Here is a 25,758-nt window from a genome sequence, read left to right as displayed (position 1 = left end):
GCGGCGAGCGCACCAGGTGCACAGGTGTGGCCCGGGCGCGAGGTACAGTCAGCACTAGCGCCCGGCCGCTTCCCTCCCGCGCGCCTTCCCTTACGTCAGGCCACCCTGCCTACCTGCGTGTACAGCTCGGCCACCGCCATGGGCGCGAGAGGACAGCTCGAGGGCTGCGGAGGTGCAAGGCTCGGGGGCTGGGCCGGCGGCTCTGTGGCCCCGGGGCAGGTAACCTTCGCTGCGGGCCCCGCAAATCAGCGCTGAGCCATCTTGCGGAAGAAGTTTTCCAAAATCCGACTAACTTTGCCGAGGGCTGGCGGCCCCGGAGGAGAGAAGTCGCGGATTGGTCCTTCCCGGCCCGTGGCGAGGCCTCGCTGTGATTGGCGGGGCGGGGGCTGCGGGCGCGACGCCCCTCCTCCGGGCGGGTGCCCGCGGCGAAGTGGGTCCACCTGGCGGGGCCCGAGCGCTCAGCCAAGAACCCGCAGGGCAGGGGATTCGCTGGCTCTCGAGGGAGGAAGCAGGTGTGTTCCGAGGCGTTCCCGACCCAAGTTTTAGCTCCCTTAGGTCTCAACGTGCTTATTGGAAAGAGCAGAGGATATAACCATTTGCATAGAAAATCCAAGAGAATCAACCACTAGAACTTGTTAAAGAGTTCAGCCAAGTGGCTAGATTCAAAATCAGATTTTAAAGTGAATAAGTTTCCTTTGTATGAGCAATAACCGGTTAGAAAATAAGATATTTGAAATATAAACGAAACTATAAAGTGTCCACTAACAAAAATGCACTTGGCCTTTGTGGAGAAAATGTTTGAATTTCTCTTCAAGGGTATAAAAGAAGATACGAATAAATGGGGAAATGTGCTATTCTCATGGATGGGAATATTTAACATTGTACAGGTGTCAATTGTACCCAAATTAATATATAAGCCTAATACAACTGGAATCAAAATCCTAGCAGGGGGAGTTCCCTGGTGGCACAGTGGTTGGGAATCCGCCTGCCAATGCAGGGGACATGGGTTCAGGACATGGGTTCGAGCCCTGGTCCGGGAAGATCCCACATGCCGTGGAGCAACTAAGCCCGTGGGCCACAACTACTGAGCCTGCGTGCCACAACTACTGAAACCTGTGCGCCTAGAGCCCATGCTCCCCAACAAAGAGAAGCCACCGCAATGAGAAGCCCGCACACTGCAACGAAGATTAGCACTGGCTCGCCGCAACTAGAGATAGCTTGCACACAGCAACAAAGACCCAACAGAGCCAAAAAATAAATTAAATAAAATTTTTAAAAAATCCTAGCAGGACTTTTGGAGAATTGTAAAGTGATTTTATATTTTTTACGGAATAATAAAAGTCCGTGTATAATTAAGACAATGCTCAAAGCAAAGAACAAAGAGATTAGCCCTACCGTGTATTAAGGGATATCACAAAGCCATGGTCATTAAAACAGTGTGACACCGGCATGGGAATGGATAAATGAATAATGGAACAGAATGGAGTCCACCAACAGGACCCTGCATTATATAGTGGCCTGGAGAACCAGAGGAGGAAGGGAAAGATTATTTAATAGAAGGGCCATTATATGAAAAAATAAAAAAATAAAAGCAAGTGCATAGCAAACAGTACATTCAAAAATAAACTCTAGATGGATTCATGATTAAAACTTAAAAGTAAAATGAGGAAATTACTAGAAAAAATATAGGGGTAATATCTTTTCAATGTTGGGTTAAGAATGAGTTAAGATACAACGTAGCACAGCTATAGAAGGAAAGAAATGATGGATTTGAGGTCATCAAAATGAAAGATTTCTGTTCAGTGAAGAACACCATTTGCAAAGAAAGCCAACAGATTAGGAAATATATTTGCAATTTAAAAAACAAGTGATTAATATCTAGAATATTAATCTAGAGTATATAAGAAACTACTGTAAATTGGTTCAAGAAAAGATAGGAAGTCCAGTTTTGAATATTGGACAATTGGCAAAGGAAATGAGTAGGCAATTTTCACATGGGGATACTCAAATGGCTCATTAGCATATAAAGAGATGTTAACTTTATTAGTAGAGATATACAAGTGAAAACAATGAGATCACTTCACATCCATATTGGCAACAATATTTAGGTTGGACAACATCATATGCTGCCTAGGATGTGAGAAGACAAGAACATTTTTGCTCACACAGCTGTTGGGAACTATACAGTCATCCCTTGGTATTCGGGGGAGGATTGGTCCCAGGACACCCAAGGTTACCAAACTCCTTGGATGCTCAAGTCCCTAATATATTGATATAATGGCATGGTATTTGCATATAACCTACACACACCCTTCTGTATATTTTAAATCATCTCTAGATTATTTATAATACCTAATACAATGGAAATGCTATGTAAATAGTTGCTGAAGCACAGAAATTCAAGTTTTCCTTTTTTGGAAATTTCTGGAATTAAAAAATGTATATTTTGGATCTGAGGTGGTTGAATCTGTGGTTGCAGAACCTGTGGATATGGAGGGCTGACTGTACTGATCCTCCCATTTAAGAGAGCAATTTGAGAATATTTACTGAAAATAAATTCAGGCAGAAAAATTCTCACATAGTCACCCAAAGAGATAATTATGTAGATGTTCATCACAACACAGTTGTATGTCAAAGAGCTGGAAACACTTAAATATCCATCAAAAGGGGTATGAATAAGTAAAATAGTGTATACATACAATGTAAAACTGTACAGCTGCTAGTAGGAATGGACATGATCTACCTATACCACTCAGAGAGATATAAAAAACAAGGCTGAATAGATGTCTAGCACAGTCATATATATATGTATTTTTATTTTTTATTTTATTTTTTATACATCTTTACTGGAGTATAATTGCTTCACAATGCCGTGCTAGTTTCTGTTGTACAACAAAGTGAATCAGCCGTATGCATACATATATCCCCATATCCCCTCCCTCTTGAGCCTCCCTCCCACCCCCTCATCCCACCCTTCTAAGTCGTCGCAAATCACTGAACTGATCTCCCTGTGCTATGCTGTTGCTTCCCACTAGCTATCTATTTTACATTTGGTAGTGTATATATGTCAATGCTACTCTCCCTTCGCCCCAGCTTTCCCTTCCTCCCCCGTCCCCGTGTCCTCAAGTCCATTCTCTACATCTGCATCTTTATTCCTGCCCTGCCACTAGGTTCATCAGTGCCATTTTTTTTACATTCCATATATATGCATTAGCATATGGTATTTGTTTTTCTCTTCCTGACTTATCTCACTCTGTATGACAGAATCTAGGTCCATCCACCTCACTACAAGTAACTCAATTTCGTTTCTTTTTATGGCTGAGTAATATTCCATTGTATATGTGTGCCACATCTTCTTTATCCATTCATCTGTCAATGGACACTTAGGTTGCTTCCATGCCCTGTCTATTGTAAATAGTGCTTCAATAAACATATATATTTTAAAACTCACAAAAACTGCAATACTATATGTTGTCCATGGATATCAGCATGTGTAAATAAAAGTGTGGATAATAACTTGCAAAGTCATCCATTAAATATATAAAAGTGGAAATGCATGAGGTTGAAGGAAGTGGGACTGGGTATAAAGAAAAAAGGGAAACCAAAAATATGAAAAAGGGCTTGACATAGACCAACCATGATAGGTGCCAGAAAAAGAGAACTATGGTAAATTCAATTTTGTACACTTATTTTTCAAAATAACATAAAAAAAAGAAAAGGCATAAAGTGGGTAGGGACAGCTGCGTGGTTCCTCAGAGTTAAGAAAGGAATGCAAATGTCTAACTACTTTTTTCTTTATTTTTAAATTTTTTAAATTGTTTTTTTTTTTTGGCCATGCTGCATGGCTTGCGGAATTTTAGTTCCCTGACCAGGGACTGAACCGGGGCCACGGCAGTGGAAGCGCCAAGTCCTAACCACTGGACCACCAGGGAATTCCCTACTTTTTTCTTTAAATAGAAATTTTATTGAAGAATAAAATTATATACAGAAAAGTGCACAAATAATAAATGTATAGCTCAATGTATTCTTATACATGGAACACAGCAACACACGCAAGTAACCACCACCCAACCCAGACAGAACATTTTCAACATCCTCAAACCTTCAATGTGCCTTCTAGCCATTACCCCTCAAAGACAACCGATGTTATGACTTCTGTCATCACGGGTTAGTTTTACCTATTTTGGATGTTTTTATAAATGGAATCATGTTTGTAATTTTTTGCATTTGGTTTTTTACATGACACTTATCCATGCTGTTGCATGTAGCTGTAGTTTGCTATTTTTTGTTGCGTACAGTATTCCACTGTATAAATATTTTACAATTTATTTATTCATTCTCTTATTGATAAATATTTGGGTTCTTTCGGTTTGTGCTGATGAGGCCCTGGGCAAGCTGTCCCAGTATGTGCTGCTCTGGCATGTGGATTATTTTGAGCTGAAAAGAAGCAGGGCCCAAAAGACTATGGAAAACATTTGAACTCCCACCCTTGCTGCCTGAAAGAATTTAAGATAGAGGCCTGTCCCAGGAAGGAGCTCTCACCATAGACAACTATAGTAAAGTATGAATTAGGTGTGGTAGGCAGGGAGGAACCTAGCAAGGTCTGTTTACTCAAAGTCCTCTCGGTGCCCAGTTGCCTTTGGATGGGCCAGCAAATATTTATTTACCAAACATCAACCATTTTTATCTTCCTGAAATTACCTTACTTCCTTTTGAAGTCTCAGATCCCCCCACCTCCTTGTTCTTAGTCCAGAATATATATATACCTCATCTTGCCTTGCTATCTTTGGAATTCTTCATGCATATGTGGTTTCCCCATGTGCATGTAATAGTTTGATTTTTTCCTGTTTATCAGCTTTATTTCATTTTAATTGCCAGCCCAAAGAACAAAGAAAACTCCTCTCCCCAAAGTGGCTATTATGAATAATGCTGGTATGAACCTTTTTTATATGGGTCTTTTTATATGGGTCTGTGAACTTTTTATATGCACAGATCTATGCATTTCTGTTGGGTACATAAAAGGAATGGGATTGCTGGATCATCAGGTATGCAATGCTCAACTTTAGTAGATATTGAAAGAGTTTTCAAAACTCTTATCAATTTCTACCTCTATCAACAGTACATGAAATTTTCAGTTGCTTAATATCCTCACCAACCTTGACACTGTCAGTTTTTTAAATGTTTGCCTTTCTGATGAGTGTGTTGAGATATCTCACTGTGGTTTCACTTTGCATTTCCACGATGACACTTTGTTGACCATATTGGTATTCTGTTCTGTGAAATATCTGTTCAAGCCTTTAGGCCACTTCGATTGCTATTTAAACAGAAGTTCTATTTTCAGCCCCACATCACTTTCAGTGTTGCTGTCTCTGAGTTCTATGCCCGAGTCTTTCAGAATTCTGCTCTGTGAACCAGGCTACTACTTCTGGACTCCCCACCTTTGCAAGTTTAGGTTCAGCCTTCCTGTCATTTATGAAAATAAGCAACAATTGTCTGTTTTCCATCCTCCAAAATTTGTTGTCACTTCTCTTCCGTTCTCTTTCTCATGTTGTGTTTATCATCATTTATGGGCATTTCAGGAGGAAAGGAAGGTCAATAAAAGCATTGAATCCACCATCTTTCTTTATATATTTTGGTCACAAATCCTTTATCAGATATATGATTTGCAAATATTTTGTCCCACTGTGTAGATTATCTTTCTATTTTCTTCATGGTGTCTTTTGCAGTACAAACTTTCAAATTTTGATGAAGCCGATTTATCTATTCTTTTTCTTTTATGGATCATGCTTTGGGTATTGTATCTAAGAAATCTTTGCCTAGCTTAAAGTCACAAAAATTTTCTTCTACAAGTTTCATACTTTCAGCTCTAACATTTAAGACTATGATCCATTTTGGGTTAATTTTTGTGTGTGCTATTGAGGTAAGGGTCTAAATTAATCTCTTTCTATATTTGGATATTGAATTGTTCTGGCATCACTTATTGAAAAGAATTGTATTGAATTGCCTTGACAGCCTTGTCAAAAATCAGCTGACCATAATTTCAGGATGTTCATTTCTGTTCCATAGATTTTATGTCAACACATATGCCAGTACCATCCATGCCTGTCTTGATGACTGTAGCTTCAAAGCTTTGAAATTGGAAGGTGTAATTCCTCCAACTTTGTTTTCCTTTTTCAAAATTGTTTTGACTATTCTGAGTCCTTTGCATTTTCATATAAATTTTATATAAATTTTAATTTCAGCTTGGGATTTTGTTAGGGACTGTGTTGAATCTATAGTTCAGTTTGGAGAGAACTGCCATCTTAGTAGCACTGAGTATTCTAATTCATGGAATTCCTCTTATTCCTAGTTTATAAGATTTTTAAAAAAAACATTGAATGGGATTTTGTTAAATGCTTTTTCTGCATCTATTGAGATGATCATGGGGGGTTTGTCCTCTATTCTAGTAATATGGTGTATTATATTAATTGATTTTTGAATGTGAAATCAACTTTGCATTCCTGGGATAGATCCCACTTGATCATGGTATGTAATCCTGTTTATGTATTGCTGGATTTGGTTTGTAATGTTTTGGTTTTTGTAATGTTGTTTGCTCTATTTTTATGAGGAGTATTGGTCTGTGGTCTTCTTTTCTTGTGGTGTATTTTGTTTGCCAATAAGAGTTGCCAATAAAGCCATCTGGGCCTGGTCTTTTCTTTATAAGATTATTAATTACTCATTTAATTTTTTTACTTATACATATATTCAGAGTTTTATATCTTTTTGAGTCAGTTTTCATAATTTGTGTCTTTCTAGGAATTTGTCCATTTCATTTAAGTTGTTCAATTTGTTGGTGTGAAGTCATTCATGGTATTCTACTATAATTCTTTTCATTTTGTTAGGGTCTCTGTAGTAGGGCCGGGACTGAAGTGAGGTGCCTAGGGGGAGGTTACTCATTCTCAGGTACTGAGCTTGTATTTGCCTGATCCCGCCTCTCTAAATTTTGCACCCTAGAAATGATGATGCTCACAAATGTTGTTCCCTCTTTCATTCCTGATTTTGGTAATTTTTATCTTTTCTCTTTTTGTGTGGTTAATCTGGATAAAAGTTTGTCATTGTATTAATCTTTTCATCAGTTTCATTAATTTCATAAATTTTTCTCTTTTGTTTTCCATTTCATTGATCTCCACTCTAACCTTTAGTATTTCCTTCTGCTTGCATTGGGTTTAGTTTGTTCTTTTCTTTTTCCTAGGTTCTTAGGATATAATCTTAAATTATTGATTTGAGACATGTCTTCTTTACTAATAAAGGCAATCAATTTTCTTCTATAACCTGCTTTGGCTACATCCCATAAACTTTGATTTGTTGCATTTTTGTTTTTTTCAACTCAGAATATTTTCTAACTTCCTTTGTGATTTCTTCTTTGTTACTTAGAAGTGTCTTACTTAATTTCCAAATACTTGCATATTTTGCAAATTTCCTTCAGTTGTTTTCTAATTTGATTCTGTTGATTTCTAATTTGATTCCATTCTCCATTGTAGTCAGAGAACATACTTTATGTGATTTCAATATTGTTAAATGCACTAAGATTTGTTTCATTGTCTTGCATATAATTTATCCTGAAGAATGATCTGTGTGTGCTTGAAAAGAATATGGGTAAAGTGTTCTATAAATGTCAGTTAGGTCAAAGTGCTTGATATTATTTTCAAGTCTTCTATATTCTTGCTGATTTCCTGTCTAGTTCTGCTAATTTTTGAGAATAGGATATTGATGGCTCCAACTATTATTGCTGAGTTGTCAATTTCTCCTTTCAATTTTGTCACATTTGTTTCATGTATCTCAGGGTTCTGTTAGGTGTCTACAGTTTTTTGTTTTTTTAAAACAAGGGTTCAGGCAAGGCTTATTCCTTTCTCATATAGAAGGTGGACACAGGAGTCTGAGTTGGGGTGGTAATCTCAGTGCCAGGGACAAAGAAACTTCTGTTTTGTGCTTCCACGATCCTTCAAACAAATTATCCAAGATTGCTCCCCACATGTTGCATTTAAGTGAAAGGGGCCTGGGAAGGTCTGCTCCTTCTCAGGCCACTTGGTCACATGACCCCACCTAGTAGCAAAGGAGCCTGGGAAATGTAGGTTTTGACTGAAAGAAGGGAGAATGGATATCAATCTCTGACTGCCCTTCTTTGGGAAACTCTGGGCAAGTTGGGGAGTGGACAGACACTGCAAGGGAATCATAGTGGAATGGGAACAGAAAAATAGCATGCACTAAGATCTGGATCTGGTGAAAGATAACTCACCAAGATCTGGGCCAGGCTCCCCATGCACTGAGCAGTGACTCTCTAGATCTGCATGTGGCATGACTGGGCTCAGCCACTGTCCTTCATTTCTGCTTCTTATGTGCCTTTTTTTCTCTTCCCACCACAAAATGCCTGCTTCTCTTAATTTACCCGTGGTACATTTATAACTGTTATATCTTTGTGATGAGTTGACTTTTACCATTATGAAATGTCCTTTTTTCCTTTGAATTTTTTATTTTTCCATCTGAGTCTATTTTGTCTATTTTGTAGTATAGTCTGAAGTCAGGGAGCCTGATTCCTCCAGCTCTGTTTTTCTTTCTCAAGATTGCTTTGACTATTCGGGGTCTTTTGTGTTTTCCATATCAATTGTGAAATTTTTTGTTCTAGTTCTGTGAAAAATGCCAGTGGTAGTATGATAGGGATTGCATTGAAATCTGTAGGTTGCTTTCGGTAGTAGTCATTTTCACAATGTTGATTCTTCCAATCCAAGAACATGGTATATCCCTCCATCAGTTTGTATCATCTTTAATTTCTTTCATCAGTGTCTTATAATTTTCTGAGTACAGGTCTTTTGTCTCCTTAGGTGGGGTTATTCCTAGATATTTTATTCTTTTTGTTGCAATGGTAAATGGGAGTGTTTTCCTAATTTCACTTTCAGATTTTTCATCATTAGTGTATAGGAATGCCAGAGATTTCTGTGCATTAATTTTATATCGTGCTACTTTACCAAATTCATTGTTAGCTCTAGTACTTTTCTGGTAGCATCTTTAGGATTCCCTATGTATAGTATCATGTCATCTGCAAACAGTGCCAGCTTTACATCTTCTTTTCCGATTTGGATTCCTTTTATTTCTTTTTCTTCTCTGATTGCTGTGGCTAAAACTTCCAAAACTATGTTGAATAATAATGGTGAGAGTGGGCAACCTTGTCTTGTTCCTGATCTTAGTGGAAATGGTTTCAGTTTTTCACCATTGAGGACGATGTTGGCTGTGGGTTTGTCATATATGGCCTTTATTATGTTGAGGTAAGTTCCCTCTATGCCTACTTTCTGCAGGGCTTTTATCATAAATGGGTGTTGAATTTTGTCAAAAGCTTTCTCTGCATCTATCGAGATGATCATATGGTTTTTCTCCTTCAATTTGTTAATATGGTGTATCACACTGATTGATTTGCATATATTGAAGAATCCTTGCATTCCTGGGATAAACCCCACTTGATCATGGTATATGATCCTTTTAATGTGCTGTTGGATTCTGTTTGCTAGTATTTTGTTGAGGATTTTTGCATCTATGTTCATCAGTGATATTGGCCTGTAGTTTTCTTTCTTTGTGATATCTTTGTCTGGTTTTGGTATCAGGGTGATGGTGGCCTTGTAGAATGAGTTTGGGAGTGTTCCTCCCTCTGCTATATTTTGGAAGAGTTTTAGAAGGATAGATGTTAGCTCTTCTCTAAATGTTTGGTAAAATTCGCCTGTGAAGCCGTCTGGTCCTGGGCTTTTGTTTGTTGGAAGATTTTTAATCTCAGTTTCAATTTCAGTGCTTGTGATTGGTCTGTTCATATTTTCTATTTCCTCCTGGTTCAGTCTCGGAAGGTTGTGCATTTCTAAGAATTTGTCCATTTCTTCCAGGTTGTCCATTTTATTGGCATACAGTTGCTTGTAGTAATCTCTCATGATCCTTTGTATTTCTGCAGTGTCAGTTGTTACTTCTCCTTTTTCGTTTCTAATTCTATTGATTTGAGTCTTCTCTCTTTTTTTCTTGATGAGTCTGGTTAATGGTTTTTCAATTCTGTTTGTCTTCTCAAAGAACCAGCTTTTAGTTTTATTGATCTTTGCTATCGTTTCCTTCATTTCTTTTTCATTTATTTCTGATCTGATCTTTATGACTTCTTTCCTTCTGCTAACTTTGGGGTTTTTTTGTTCTTCTTTCTCTAATTGCTTTAGGTATAAGGTTAGGTTGTTTATTTGAGATGTTTCTTGTTTCTTAAGGTAGGATTGTATTGCTATAAACTACCCTCTTAGAACTGCTTTTGCTGCATCCCATAGGTTTTGGGTCATCGTGCTTTCATTGTCATTTGTTTCTAGGTATTTTTTGATTTCTTCTTTGATTTCTTCAGTGATCTCTTGGTTATTAAGTAGTGTATTGTTTAGCCTCCATGTGTTTTTATTTTTTACAGATTTTTTCCTGTAATTGATATCTAGTCTCATAGCGTTGTTGTCGGAAAAGATACTTGATACGATTTCAATTTTCTTAAATTTAGCCAGGCTTGATTTGTGACCCAAGATATGATCTATCCTGGAGAATGTTCCATGAGCACTTGAGAAGAAAGTGTATTCTGTTGTTTTTGGATGGAATGTCCTATAAATATCAATTAAGTCCATCTTGTTTAATGTATCATTTAAAGCTTGTGTTTCCTTATTTATTTTCATTTTGGATGATCCGTCCATTGGTGAAAGTGGGGTGTTAAAGTCCCCTACTATGATTGTGTTACTGTCGATTTCCCCTATTATGGCTGTTAGTATTTGCCTTATGTATTGAGGTGCTCCTATGTTGGGTGCATAAATATTTACAATTGTTACATCTTCTTCTTGGATTGATCCCTTGATCATTATGTAGTGTCCTTCTTTGTCTCTTGTAATAGTCTTTGTTTTGAAGTCTATTTTGTCTGATATGAGAATTGCTACTCCAGCTTTCTTTTGATTTCCATTTGCATGGAATATCTTTTTCCATTCCCTCACTTTCAGTCTGTATGTGTCCCTAGGTCTGAAGTGGTTCTCTTGTAGACAGCACATATATGGGTCTTGTTTTTGTATCCATTCAGCCAGTCTATGTCTTTTGGTTGGAGCATTTAATCCATTTAAATTTAAGGTAATTATTGATATGTATGTTTATATTACCATATTCTTAATTGTTTTGGGTTTGTTATTGTAGGTCTTTTCCTTCTCTTGTGTTTCCTGCTTAGAGAAGTTCCTTTAGCATTTGTTGTAAAGCTGGTTTGGTGGTGCTGAATTCTCTTAGCTTTTGCTTGTCTGTAAAGGTTTTAATTTCTCCATCAACTCTGAATGAGATCCTTGCTCATAGATCCTTGTAGAGTAATCTTGGTTGTAGGTTTTTCCCCTTCATCACTTTAAATATGTCCTGCCACTCCCTTCTAGCGTGCAGAGTTTCTGCTGAAAGATCAGCTGTTAACCTTATGGGGATCCCCTTGTGTGTTATTTGTTGTTTTTCCCTTGCTGCTTTTAATATTTGTTCTTTGTATTTAATTTTTGATAGTTTGATTAATATGTGTCTTGGCCTGTTTCTCCTTGGATTTATCCTGTATGGGACTCTCTGTGCTTCCTGGACTTGATTAACTATTTCCTTTCCCATATTAGGGAAGTTTTCAACCATAATCTCTTCAAATATTTTCTCAGTCCCTTTCTTTTTCTCTTCTTCTTCTGGGACCTCTGTAATTCAAACGTTGGTGCGTTTGATGTTGTCCCAGAGGTCTCTGAGACTGGCCTCAATTATTTTCATTCTTTTGTCTTTATTCTGCTCTGCAGTAGTTATTTCCACTATTTTATCTTCCAGGTCACTTATCCGTTCTTCTGCCTCAGTTACTCTGCTATTGATTCCTTCTAGAGAATTTTAAATTTCATTTATTGTGTTATTCATCACTGTTTGTTTGCTCTTTAGTTCTTCTAGGTCCTTGTTAAACGTTTTTTGTATTTTCTCCATTCTATTTCCAAGATTTTGGATCATCTTTACTATCATTATTCTGAATTCTTTTTCAGGTACACAGCCTACTTCCTCTTCATTTGTTAGGTCTGGTGGGGTTTTGCCTTGTTCCTTCATCTGCTGTGTGTTTCTCTGTCTTCTCATTTTGCTTAACTTACTTACTGTGTTTGGGGTCTCTTTTTCGCAGGCTGCAGGTTCATAATTCCTGTTGTTTTTGGTGTCTGCCCCCAGTGGCTAAGGTTGGTTCAGTGGGTTGTGTAGGCTTCCTGGTGGAGGGGACTGGTGCCTGTGTTATGGTGGATGAGGCTGGATCTTGTCTTTCTGGTGGGCAGATCCATGTCTGGTGGTATGTTTTGGGGTGTCTGTGACCTTATCATGATTTTAGGCAGCTTCTCTGCTAATGGATGGGGTTGTGTTCCTGTCTTGCTAGTTGTTTGGCATAGGGTGTCCAGCACTGTAGCTTGCTGGTCATTGAGTGAAGCTGGGTCTTGGTGGTGAGATGGAGATCTCTGGGAGATTTTCATCGTTTGGTATTACGTGGAGCTGGGAGGTCTCTTGTGGACCAACTTCCTGAACTTGGCTCTCCCACCTCAGAGGCACAGCCCTGATGCCTGGCTGGAGCACCAAGAGCCTGTCATCCACACGGCACAGAATAAAAGGGAGAAAAAGAAAGAAAGAAACAAGAAGATAAAATAAAATAAAATAAAGTTATTAAAATAAAAAATAATTATTAAAAAAAAATTTTAAAGTAATAAAAAAAAGAAAGAAAGAAGAGAGCAACCAATCCAAAAAACAAATCCACCAATGATAACAAGTGCTAAAAACTGTACTAAAAAAACCCCAAAAAACAAAAAACAAAAAAATGGACAGACAGAACCCTAGGACAAATGGCAAAAGCAAAGCTATATAGACAAAATCATACACGGAAGCATACACATACACACTCACAAAAAGAGAAAAAGGGGAAAATATATATATATCGTTGCTCCCAAAGTCCACCTCCACAATTTGGGATGATTTGTTGTCTATTCAGGTATTCCACAGATGCAGGGTATATCATGTTGACTGTGGAGATTTAATCTGCTGCTCCTGAGGCTGCTGGGAGAGATTTCCCTTTCTCTTTGTTCGCACAGCTCCTGGGGTTCAGCTTTGGATTGGCCCCGCCTCTGTGTGTAGGTCGCCTGAGGTTGTCTGTTCTTTCCTCAGACAGGACGGGGTTAAAGGAGCAGCTGATTCGGGGGCTGTGGCTCACTCAGGCCGGGGGGAGAGAGGGGTATGGATGCGGGGCGAGCCTGCAGCGGCAGAGGCCAGTGTGATGTTGCACCAGCCTGAGGCGCGCTGTGTGTTCTCCTGGGGAAGTTGTCCCTGGATCACGGGACCCTGGCAGTGGCAGGCTGCACAGGCTCCCGGGAGGGGAGGTGTGGAGAGTCACCTGTGCTTGCACACAGGCTTCTTGGTGGCTGCAGTAGCAGCCTTAGCTTCTCATGCCCGTCTCTGGGGTCCGTGCTGATACCCGCGGCTCGCGCCCGTCTCTGGAGCTCCTTTAAGCGGCACTCTTAATCACCTTTCCTCGCGCACCAGGAAACAAAGAGGCAAGAAAAAGTCTCTTGCCTCTTCAGCAGCTCCAGACTTTTACCTGGACTCCCTCCCGGCCAGCCGTGGCACACTGGCCCCCTTCAGGCTGTGTTCACGCAGCCAACCGCAGTCCTCTCCCTGGGATCCGACCTCCAAAGCCAGAGCCTCAGCTCCCAGACCCCACCCATCCCAACGGGTGAGGAGACAAGCCCCTCGGGCTGGTGAGTGCTGGTCGAAACCGATCCTCTGTGCGGGAATCTCTCCGCTTCGCCCTCTGCACCCCTGTTGCTGTGCTCTCCTCCGTGGCTCCAAGGCTTCCCCCCTCCGCCACCCACAGTCTCTGCCCGTGAAGGGCCTTCCTTGTGTGTGGAAACCTTTCCTTCTTCACAGCTCCCTCCCACTGGTGCAGGTCCCGTCCCTATTCTTTTGTCTCTGTTTTTCCTTTTTTCTTTTGCCCTACCCAGGTACATGGGGAGTATCTTGCCTTTTGGGAGGTCTGAGGTCTTCTGCCAGCTTTCAGTAGGTGTTCTGTAGGAATTGTTCCACATGTAGATGTATTTCTGATGTATTTGTCAGGAGGAAGGTGATCTCCGTGTCTTACTCTTCTGCCATCTTGAAGCTCCTCGCTTCTGCCCATTTTTAAGTGGATTGTTTTTTCGATATTGAGTTATATGAGCTGCTTGTATATATATTAGATATTAACCCCTTGTTGGTTATAGCATTTGCAAATATTTTCTCCCATTCCATAGGTGTCTTTTTGTTTTGATGATGGTTTCCTTTGCTGTGAAAAAGCTTTCAAGTCTAATTAGGCCCCATTTGTTTATTTTTGCTTTTATTTCTTTTGCCTTGGGAAACTGATCTAAGAAAATTTTGCTATGATTTATGTCCAAGGATGTTTTGCCTATGTTCTCTTCTGGAAGGTTTATGGTGTCATGTCTTATATTTAGGTTTTTAAACCATTTGGAGTTTATTTTTGCATATGGTGTGAGAAAGTGTTCTAATTTCATTGATTTACATGTAGCTGTCCAGCTTTCCCAATACCACTTGTTGAAGAGACTCTTTTCTCCATTGTATATTCTTGCCCCCTTTTTTGAAGGTAGGAGTGTGGGTTTATTTCTGGGACTTCTATTCTGTTCCACTGAGCTATATATCTGTTTTTGTGCCAGTGCCACACTGTTTTGATTACTGTAGCTTTGTAGTATTGTCTGACATCTGGGAGGGTTATGCTTCCAGCTTTGTTCTTTTTCCTCAGGATTTCTTTGGCAGTTCTGGGTCTTTTGTGGTTCTATATAAACTTTAGGATTATTTGTCCTAGTTCTGTGAAAAATGTCATAAGTATTTTGATAGGGATTGCTGTCTAAGTCTGTAGATTGCTCTGGATAGTATGGCCATTTTAACAATATTAATTCTTCCAACCCAAGAGCATGGGATATCTTTCCATTTCTTTGAATCATCTTCAATTTCCTTTATCAATGTTTTATAGTTTTCAGCATATGGGTCTTTCATCTCCTTGGTTTCTTTAAAAAAAATTAATTAATTTATTTATTTTTGGCTGCATTGGGTCTTCGTTGCTGTGCGCAGGCTTCCTCTAGTTGTGGCGAGCAGGGGCTACTCTTTGTTGTGGTGCACGGGCTTCTCACTGCAGTGGCTTCTCTTTGTTGCGGAGCATGGGCCCTAGAGCGCACAGGCTTCAGTAGTTGTAGCACGTGGGCTCAGTAGTTGTGGCTCACAGGCTCTAGAGCACAGGATCAGTAGTTGTCGCACACAGGCTTAGCTGTTCTGCAGCATGTGGGATCTTCCTGGACCAGGGCTCGAACCCATGTCCCCTGCACTGGCAGGTGGATTCTTAACCACTGCACCACCAGGGAAGCCCCTGTCCTTGCTTTTTTGAGGGGAGAATTTGCTGAGCTCCTCGGTCTGCCATATTAGAGGTCAAAAGTTTACTCAAAATAGATTTATTGAGATAAAATTCTCATAGCATACACTTCACCCATTTAAAGTATATAACTCAGTGTTTTTTAATATATTCACAGATATGTTAAACTATCACCACAGTCAATTTTAAAACATTTTCATCATCTCAAAAAGAAACTCCTTGCTCTTTAGTTATTGCTCCCTATCCCCTCACTTCCTCTCTTCCTCCCAGCCCTAAGCAACCACCAATCTACTACATGTCATCTTTCTTTTTCTTAGTAAGCCTGGCTAGAGGCTTATCAATTTTATTGATCTTTAAAAAGAACCAGCTTTTGGTTTCATTGATTTTCTCTATTAATTTCCTGTCCTCAATTTCATTGATTTCTGCTCTAATTTGTATTATTTCTTCTCTTCTGCTTACTTTGTATTTAATTTTCTCTTCTTTTGTTAGTTTCCTAAAGTGGAAACTTAGAAGACTGATTTTAGGTCTTTCTTGTTTTCTAATACATGCATTCAATGCTATAAATTTCTCTGTAAGTACTGCTTTCCCTGCATCCCAGAAATTTTAAGCTGTATATTCATTTATATTTACTTCAAAATATTTTAAAATTTCTCCAGCAATTTCTTCTTTGATCCATGTGTTATTTAGAAGTGTGTTGTTTAATCTCCAAGTATTCTGGGATTTTCCAGCTATTTTTGTGTCACTGATTTCTAGTTTAATTCTATTTTTTAAAATTTTAAAGGTGTGTTTTATAGCCCCAAATGTGATCTACGTTGGTGTATGTGCTGTAGGTTTATTTATAAGACACTAACAAAAATCCTTTATATCCATATCTTTATTTGAACAATTTTCTATAATATCTAGAACACAGCATTAATGATGCACATTTACTAAGTACAACATTAGACTACTACAAATTTAGAGCATAAATGTCAATCTGATATTGTTTTGGTTTTCATCTTAGCACTAGGTGATATCTGGTGAAAACCCATGTTTCAAAGGCTTTTGTTGATATGAGGTGTATTATTAACTTATTTTTTTAAATTCCATGTGAGATATGCTGGGGTGGGTTTAGTTTAAAACTAGTATTGGTTGATAATGCGTTTCACTTCTCAGTACTTTTGCTTTTTTAAGGATGAATATTTTACCTAAGAACTTTTCAAACATTAACTATATCATGTTTTTATATGTAGATCAGAGTAGAATTTCTTTTCCAGATCCAACAAGGGAAAACATTTGAAAAACTGCAATGTTCAATGTCATTGTAGTTAAAAGGCATATCCATTTCACAGTAAGTTAACAATTAAAGTTAGTAATTAAAATACAATATATTAAATGTCATAAGCTCATTTCTGTGCAACACTGTTAGAGCAATTTAAATTTTCCAAGGACACATGAAAATCAACGTAACTCCAGTGTTCCACAAAAATACATAACTAGGAATCATAAATTATAACATACATACCCACATTTAAAGGAAAAATTCAGCATATGTTGGATAAAATTAAATGGCTCAAGTGATGTAGAGAGCCTGAAATGTAGACCAAGTTTTTATAACATATAATGACAATAAGATATTTAAATCTACTGACTCTGAAAAATGCCATGAAAATGTACTGACCTACCAAGCACTGAATTGTACATACCAGCTTCAACTCAAAAAACATTTTTCTTTCAAATATTTCAAGAAACATTACAATACTAAGGAAATGTTATTCATTTTCAGACATCTTAATGAATCTAATAACACCCATTAAATTGAGCTAATGACCATTTTAGCTAGACCAAATTATAAAATTTAAAAAATGTATAAAATGTATTTTGGCAGATATTTTACATAGTGCTTTTCAGTTCCTGATCTATTGAGAAATCTACTGTAACCTCAGGTTGACTTAATTTAGGGTAATACTGAATACAATGAATTAGAATTTATAGCACTCTTTCCTATTTTCACTCCATCTTTGATATGGGTAAAGGGTTCTCAAAATTTTTTTTAATGAATGTCCATGAAAGATTTTACAGTTATACCTTTTAGCCTTACTAAGCACAGGTCAGTTCAGTGGAAAACAAGCCACTTAAATACTACCAAGAATCTAACTTATCTCTATATTTCTTCCATATATTCATTTGTTTAATTGTAACACAGAGCCCCCTAACCTCAGGAAACACTCTTTCAGACCACATTTCATTGGCTCTGAGATTGCTGCTGCCTCACAGTTCTAATACCTGTTTGGAAATGAGAGAAAAGAAGGGAAGGAGAAGTAACAGGAGGGGAGGGTCATGCAGAAAGGGAACGAAGGAAGAAAGGAGGCCACACCCACCCAAACCCTCACAACACCTTGAGAAACAGGGCAAGATATCCTTTCCAGGCAAGACATCCCCTTACAGAGGAGAAGTTCCAGAGGACTTAAGGCAGCTCTAGGAGGGAAGGGAGCAGGGGTTAAGGTGGCCCTCACAGCACAGCCTGAGAAGAAATCACAATGCACTTTACCCATACACAGAGCCTCTCTAACACACAGGCACACAGCACACCTCTTGGCTCCAAAGCCAACACTGGAAGCATGCACACACCGTCATGTTCAAATACACACTGACTTATGTATGGCCTGCCTGGGAGACAGCCCTCAGAAGGGACCCAGGGGCTTGGCCTGCAGCTGCAGGTTCTCTGCAGGCTGCACAGCTCACCTGGTGGCTCTGACAGTGACTCTGAAGGGCTGTGTGTTGACAGCGACCTTCCGCTTTCCTTTTGGGAGGCTCTCACCGCTTCTTGTCAGGCTGGGAGAGCTTGCTACTAATTAATGACCGAAACAGAGTACTGTACCCTCCAGGGGGGCACTGATTCATTACAAAAGCCAAACCTAGTTTATAGCAGGTAACTACGACAAAGGGGAGACCACAAGGCGCCCCATCTGATTAGCACCAAGAACTTGGTACTCATCATTTCCTCAACTCCCATATGCCAGTTGCCAACTCTGATAAGGAAAAGGAGCACCTCTTGCTGGACTGGGGCACCCCACAGGTACCAAGAGGAACAGAATGGAACCTCCTGCCCCGCATGTGCCCTCGGTGCCACTGCTGCATACGGGAAGACAGCACAGCTGGAGGGCTGAGTGACTTCAGGCAAGTCACTGCCCTTATCTCTCTCTCAAATTATCATCAGATAAGGACTGTAGGAGCTGCCCTTCTACCTTCCAGGGCTGCTGTGAGGACACAATGAGGTAACAGAGAAAGGCTGAAGTGAAGCATAGCCAGACACAAGGTACTGTCTCTACATTACCTTTCACCGGGAGAACTGAAGCGTCACACGTGACATTTTGCTTTGTTTTATTCTAAACAGTTGAAGATACTGAAGACTCTGTGTGTGTGTGGGAGAGACAGAGACAGAGAGAGAGAGAGAGAGAGAGAGAGAGAGAGAGAATAGGAGGACATCTCAGGACGGTGCCAGATGCCCTTTTACCCAGGGTTACCAGGGAAGTCATTTCTCACGACAATCACTATCCTGAAATGCTAATAAAATATTTTCACGGCCTCCGCCACTGTTATTAAAAGATTTGATCTATACTGTACATAATCACTTACCCAGAAAGAGACAACTCTCAATTATCCATTAAAATGAAGGAAATAATAAAGTAAATGACACAAACTGACCCGAATCCCCAAATCTCCTATCAGTTGGCTTTGGAATAAATATTGTTGTACTTTTGCAATTGATGAAAGAAGTGTCAGGTGCATTTTCACAACTTCCAAAGGAATCATGAAGCTACACTTCATGGATTTGACCCCATACTCATCTTTCCCCTTCATTATAGTTACTCTCAGGCAGAGCAAAGCCTTAATCTAAGAAAAGTTACAAGAAGGGAAACTGCTTCTAATTTTTCAGCTTTGCTTTCCAAGGTGTGAGCTGAGTTTCTCTGTACAGTGAGTGGGGAGGAGACTATTGAGAAGGGGCTATTAAAACAATGAACTGTTGCTTTCTCAAAGAATTCTTTCTTTGAATTCCTATTGTATGTCATAGAGGAATTATGAAAAAGCAAATTAGTGATAATGCTAAAGATTGTACTGCAGAGAAGTGAGAACAGCAAGAACTCATGCAAAGATTGGCCTGAAGGGAAGCCCCCAGGCAGGCCAGTGGGGCAACTGAGGACTGCCTTCACCCACAGCCTTCAAAAGAGTCAGAGCAGGTGAGTAGACAGGCGATGGGACACAGGATGTGGCTGAGGGAAGGGACAGAGTGAGCAGATAAATGAGTGGGTGGATGGAGTGGAGGGCTGGTGCAGGTGTGTTTGAAGCTGGGTGAGAAAGTGCGGATGGACAAAGGGAAAGGTGAGCAGTCCTCAGAGGCCAGGGATACCCACAGTCAGCAGAATATTGCTGCATCCTCAAGAAAGTAGGACACAGAATGACTTACCAGGACTTGGGGTTCCCTGGTTGTAAGGTATTTCTGTTATGACTAAAGATCTTCAGACCACTAAGAGAAATTAATTCAGATCCGCATCTGGGGTTCTAGATAGGCCTTGGAGGAAGTTGGAGCCCTGAAATATCATAATCTTTGTGTGGCCATCCCTGAACAGGAGAGACTCTGGCCCAGGTGTGGAACAGAGGCTCCAGCACTTTGCAGCAGAAAGATAGAAGACAGGAAAGAGAGAAAGGCCCAGACTAGACATGCTTCAGGATATGAGCTGTCTGCAGGAAAGATAAAGGGCTGCAGTGGCAGTGGAAGCTAGAGTGTGATCCTGAAGACCTGACAAGACTCAGGGTGTGTGCGGGACATGCTACACAGGACTGAGCTGGGAAAGGGCCTGGGAGGATTTCTAGGTCTGAGGGGGAGAGCCTACAATCACGGTGACATTTTTTGGAGCATCTCTCCCACCCAAGTCCCATCTATGTTCTTAGACTCTGACAGATTCAGTACTAACCACGTGGTTTCAACAGTTCATTGAAGACCACATTGACAACCAGGGAAAATAGAGAGAATCGGATTGAGTTAGTATTTTTCTTGGTTTTGCAAATAAATAAATGTATCCAAACCGAATACAGCAGTACACAATTCAATAAAAACTACCTAAACTAATTAACTTTGTAAAAGCGTGTACATAAATCATGTACATTTAAGAAAGACTATAGCTACACAAACCTGTGATTTTACATTTTATTAGTCCCTCAAAATTAACAGGCACCAAACTCTAGTCTTTCCATTAGAGGGTAACCTTACTGAATACCTGCAGCTCACTTCTCTGTGGTTCAGGTACTGCGAGGAGAGAACTTCAGATGTGGAAGGGACCTTAAGAACCAGCTGTCTAACACTCTCACTGAATAAATGAGGAATTTGAGGCCCAAATAAGTTAACAGACAGAATTTATCTTTTAATAGCAATATTTATCACTGATTTGAAAATGTTTTACTTGCATTTATAATATTGCACATATTTTAATAAGATGTCTTTTTTTATAGATCATCTAATAGTTAATTTATATAAATCTATGATTGTAATTCAGAACCAGAGTTTCTAAAGAAAGCTAAGAATTTGCATTTGCACAACCTGAAACATTTACTGTATAAGATTTGTAGGAAAAATGGAGACTATGTTTAATTAGAATTTCAGAATGAAAACGTATAGAATCTGGGTCTTATTAAACCAAATCCTCTGTAAAATTCAGCAATCTCCTTATATTTTTATATAGGTCAATGTATTTCTAATATGATGCTCTTTAAAGTATCCAGTGGTATTGAGAACATTTATAGAAGTTGCAAAGCCTAAAAAATGGAATCATAATTATTTATTATATACTTTCTTTTGCATAATTTATAAAATAATTAAGATTTCAAGACCTAAATCATGAATATTCTGACAATCCTCTCTAGATATTGACTGACATTAATTCTTAATAAATTAAGAAGAAAGAAAACCTGTCAAGGTTGAAAATATGCACTGCAGGAAGCAGATCTGATAACTAAAAATAGGTCACTTCACAGAACACTGTACCCTGATGTGATATGCACCCAGGGAACATTAATGAGCACATCAATGTAACACATCCTGAATAAAGGACATCAACAATAGCCACTGTGCCTAATCCTATCCCTAAATGTCAAACATTGTGTCATATTACTACATGACTTCCCAGTGTCTGCTACTTGTGCAGGTGAATCTGTAGCTATGTGCACATAATCCAGTTAAAACTGATCTGATTGAACTGTAAACAGAGTTGATAAAAGAGAAGCTTATTGTTGTAGTGCCTAATATGAATATCGCTTACATTTTAAAGAATATAGTATGTAGCAGCAATTTAAAATGCTCAGTAAACTATGGTACAAACGGACTTCCATGCTCTATAGCAAACCAACATTCTCTTAATATCTCTACATCATAGTGACACATAGAAGGGAGCTACTTGACCAGTTACTTTACATATTGCCAGTTTATTTCTTTGTTCCAGTTGGACAGTAGCAACATAATTGATTCCTAAACTGGTATAATATGTACTCAGTGGTGACTTTTCTTTCAATTCTTCTGGTTAGCACACAGGAGGTTCCTTGTCGGTGCCTTCCTAACAACAGCTCATATTTATATCTGGAATTTAGGTTTTTGATATCATTTAGATGCAGTGATAAGGATTTAAAATAAATACTGGCAGCTGAAGACACATTTTTTTCCTTCCTTCCATCATTCACCTGCACGTCAACTGCAGATACCTAACTGATCAAGGATGAGTGTTGTTATAAAGGTAACACAGCACAAAGGAGCCTATCTTTCTTTCCAAGATGATGAAAAGTATTCTAGGGGGAGTTCCAGTCAATAACCCCTTGTTTGGGAGATAATAAGTACTATCTCTTTTAAAATGTGTTTTCAGTAGCTCACTTGAAATAATGGGTTATTTCAGGCAAGAAGTGTATTGTTAATATTTTCCTTGATATCACTTTCAGACCCGTGATATGAATCCCAGGCCCAGGCTGGCTGGAATCTGGATGGTTTCTAGCGCAAGGGAAGATGGGTTAAAAGGAAAGGTAACAGGAAAGATGTGTTTAGCATCCATGAGCAGCTGAGGAGAGTCTTTCCTGTCTCGTAAACGCATCTGAGAAGATTAAAAAAAGAAAAACAAAAAAACAGAGCATCAATTCTTTGAATCTATAAAGATTTTTTTTTGACAAAATTCTACCAAAAATCCTCAACTAATGAAGAATATTTATATTTGTTTTAAAATCACTTCATTTTTCCAATAAGGTGTTATCAAGAAAGTTAATGCACTATAAAAATGAGATAAAATAATTATAATAAAAACTGCATTACCCTTCAATAAATTATAAAATTTCCATTCAAACGACTGTGTTGGTGAATCAAAGGCAAAAGAAAGCCTGGGAGATCTTACCTGTATAGTACGAATAAATGACACAGAGACTCTTTCCTCAAACTCGTTAACTGGAGTATACAAATTCAACACTTTGACAATCTGGGAGAAATAAAATGATCAAAGTCTTTAGCATATTATCAAATATATACATGCTGGGTACCTATAATCTGGAAAACTAAAAGGATCTCTGCATACAGTTTTCAGTTCTACTCAGGGATTGGTTAGGACAAGAGGGGAGAGGGAGTGGTTCTGAAGGCACATTTACCTTTATTAGTTGAATTTTTAAAATAAGAATGTATTAATGTAATATTTTACACTTTAAGAAGCAACATAAATTAGAAGAAACATGAAAAGTAAAAGTGCTCCCACCCGCATGCTCTCAGTCTCTCAAAGTAACAATAGTTAACAGTGTCCTGTGTATTCAGCTAGTTACTTTCTATATGTATTCTATGTGTAATCTATGTAAGATTTCTATGTTTTGAGATAAGTGATGAACATTAAAAACTCCAAGAGTCAGCACAGAAATAACTAGGCAAAAGAAAAGTGGGTATGTTTATGCCTATGCCTTGCCTCATGCTGTGGCCATTGTTCTCCAGTGCCCTTCCCATCTTTTCATTTCCTTAAGTTCAATGCACAGCTAAGTAAGACTTTCCCTGAATGATCAGTTATTGCCCCTCAGCACCATTTTGGAATCCTCCCTCTAGCTAATTAGTGCTGAGGGCTTAACTACCTACCAATGGGCCAGCACCAGCCCTGGCCTCCCCTGAGCCCTGTGGCCAGCCGTGCTATGAGCTGGCCCTGCCAAAAAATGGGCAGCAGAAACCAAAGGAAGCAGGGTGGGCAGCCAACCAGGCCAGGGGCCAGACCTACCCACCACTGAGCCTACAGTAGCTCAGCCCTGCCACAACAGAAGGGCCTACACAGCCCACATAGGGGGTACCCCTAGACATATAGCTCTGGTGACCAGAGGGCAGCATGCTTCTGAGCCCCATAGGATGTTTCCTGCATAAGGCCACTTCTTTAAGATCGGGAAATGTATATGACCTACTTAATACATAGAAAAAAGACAGCAAACTGGGCAAAACGAGAAGACAGAGCAATATGTTCCAAACAAAGGAACGAGACATAACCTCAGAAAAAGTACTAATAGAAGTGGAGATGAGCAATCTACAAGGTTATGATTATAAAGATGCTTGGTGAACTCAGGAGAAGAAGGGATGAATACAGTGAGAACTTCAACAAAGAGTTAGAAAATATAAAGAAGAACCAAAAGAGCTGAAGAATACAACAGTAGACTAAATTATACAGAGGAATGGATCAGTGAGCTGGAAGACAATAGTGGAAATCACTGAAACTGAACAAAAAAAAAGAATGAAAAAAAATGAGGATGGTTTAAGAGACCTCTGGGACAACTTAAGTGCACTAATATTCACATCGTAGGGGTTCCAGAAGGGGAAGAGAGAGAGAAAGGGACACAGAACTTATTTGAAGAAATAATAGCTGGGAAAGGAAACAGACATCCAGATCCAGTAAGCACAGAGTCTCAGACAAGGTCAACCCAAAGAGGTCCACACCAAGACAGATTATAATTAAAATGGCAAAAATTTAAGATAAAGAGAAAATCTTAAAAGCATCAAGAGAAAAGCAACTAGTTACATAAAAAGGAACTCCCATAACAACATCAGCAGACTTTTCAGCAGAAATTTTGCAGGCCAGAAGGGTGTGGGGTGATATATTCAAAGTAATGAAAGGAAAAAACCTATAACCAAGAATATTCTACCTGGCAAGGTTATCATTCATATTTGAAGGAGAGATAAAGAGTTTTACAGACAAGCAAAAGCTAAAGGAGTTCAGCACCACCAAACTAGCTTTATGTTTATATATTTATTTTTTAATGGGACTTCTCTAAATGGAAAAGAAAAGGTCACAACTAGAAATATGAAAAGGGAGGGAAGAGGGAAGTTTAAGAGATAAAAGCCTACCTCAAGAAACAAGAAAAATCTCAAATAAACAATTTAACCTTATACCTAAAGGAAATAGAAAAAGAAGAACAAACAAAACCCAACGTTAGTAGAAGGAAAAAAAATCAGAATGGACGTAAATGAAATAGAGACTACAAAAACAATAGAATAAAAATCAATGAAACTAAGAGCTGGTCCTTTGAAAAGATAAACAAAATTGATAAACTATTAGCCACATTTATCAAGACAAAAAGAGAGAGGGCCCAAATACATAAAATCAGAAATGAAAGAGAGAAGTTACAACTGACATCACAGAAATACAAAGGATCATAAGACACTACTATGAATAATTATATGCCAATAAAATGGACAATCTAGAAGAAATGGATAAGTTTCTAGAAACGTACAGTCTCCCAAGACTGAATCAGAAAGAAACAGAAAATATGGACAAATTACAAGTAATCAAATCAAATCAGTAATCAAAACACTCCCAACAAACAAATGTCTAGGACTAGATGGCTTCACTGGGGAATTCTGCCAAATATAAGAGTTAACACCTGAACCTACCCATCTCAATCTATTCCAAAAGAATAGAAGAGAAAGGAAAACTTCTGAACTCATTCTGCGAGTCCACATCACCCTGATACCAAAACCAGACAAAAATACCACAAAAAAGGAAATTATAGGTCAATATCACTGATGAAATAGTTGTAGAAATCCTCAACAAAATATTTGCAAATTGAATTTATCAGTACATTAAAAGAATCATACATCACGATCAAGTGGGAATTATCTCAGGGATGCAAGGATTTTACAATTGTTTTGTTATTTCTCAATAACAAAACAATCAATGTGATACACCCCATTAGCGAATTGAAGAATGAAAATCATATGATCATCTCAATAGATGCAGAAAAAGCTTTGACAAAATTCAACATCCATTTACGATAAAAACTCTCAACAAAGT

The 25,758-nt window shown here is 38.8% G+C and overlaps 2 protein-coding genes across 10 annotated transcripts in view; both read right to left on the bottom strand.

Annotated features, from left to right (window-relative positions):
- MYO5C (myosin VC) overlaps nt 1-297 on the bottom strand; it is a 107,343-nt gene extending 107,046 nt beyond the window's left edge. For all 5 annotated transcript variants that reach the window (XR_003621737.2, XM_007194889.3, XM_057544661.1 and 2 more), the window contains exon 1: nt 114-297. Coding sequence is in view for 4 of the 5 variants with exons in the window: in XM_007194889.3 (XP_007194951.2) it covers nt 114-140 (27 nt within the window). In the remaining variant the exon portion in view is untranslated. The remainder of the gene's footprint in view (nt 1-113) is intronic.
- Nucleotides 298-16,298: 16,001 nt separating this feature from the next.
- Nucleotides 16,299-25,758, bottom strand: part of MYO5A (myosin VA) — a 206,466-nt gene continuing 197,006 nt past the window's right edge. For all 5 annotated transcript variants that reach the window (XM_057542127.1, XM_007194894.2, XM_057542129.1 and 2 more), the window contains 2 exons: nt 22,849-22,929; nt 16,299-22,554 (listed from right to left, as the gene is read on the bottom strand). In XM_057542127.1, the coding sequence (XP_057398110.1) occupies nt 22,402-22,554; nt 22,849-22,929 (234 nt within the window). In that variant the 3' untranslated portion in view covers nt 16,299-22,401. The remainder of the gene's footprint in view (nt 22,555-22,848; nt 22,930-25,758) is intronic.

Source organism: Balaenoptera acutorostrata, chromosome 3 (genome assembly GCF_949987535.1).
Source record: "Balaenoptera acutorostrata chromosome 3, mBalAcu1.1, whole genome shotgun sequence".
NCBI lineage: Eukaryota > Metazoa > Chordata > Mammalia > Artiodactyla > Balaenopteridae > Balaenoptera > Balaenoptera acutorostrata.
This window is presented reverse-complemented; position numbering and strand designations above follow the sequence as displayed.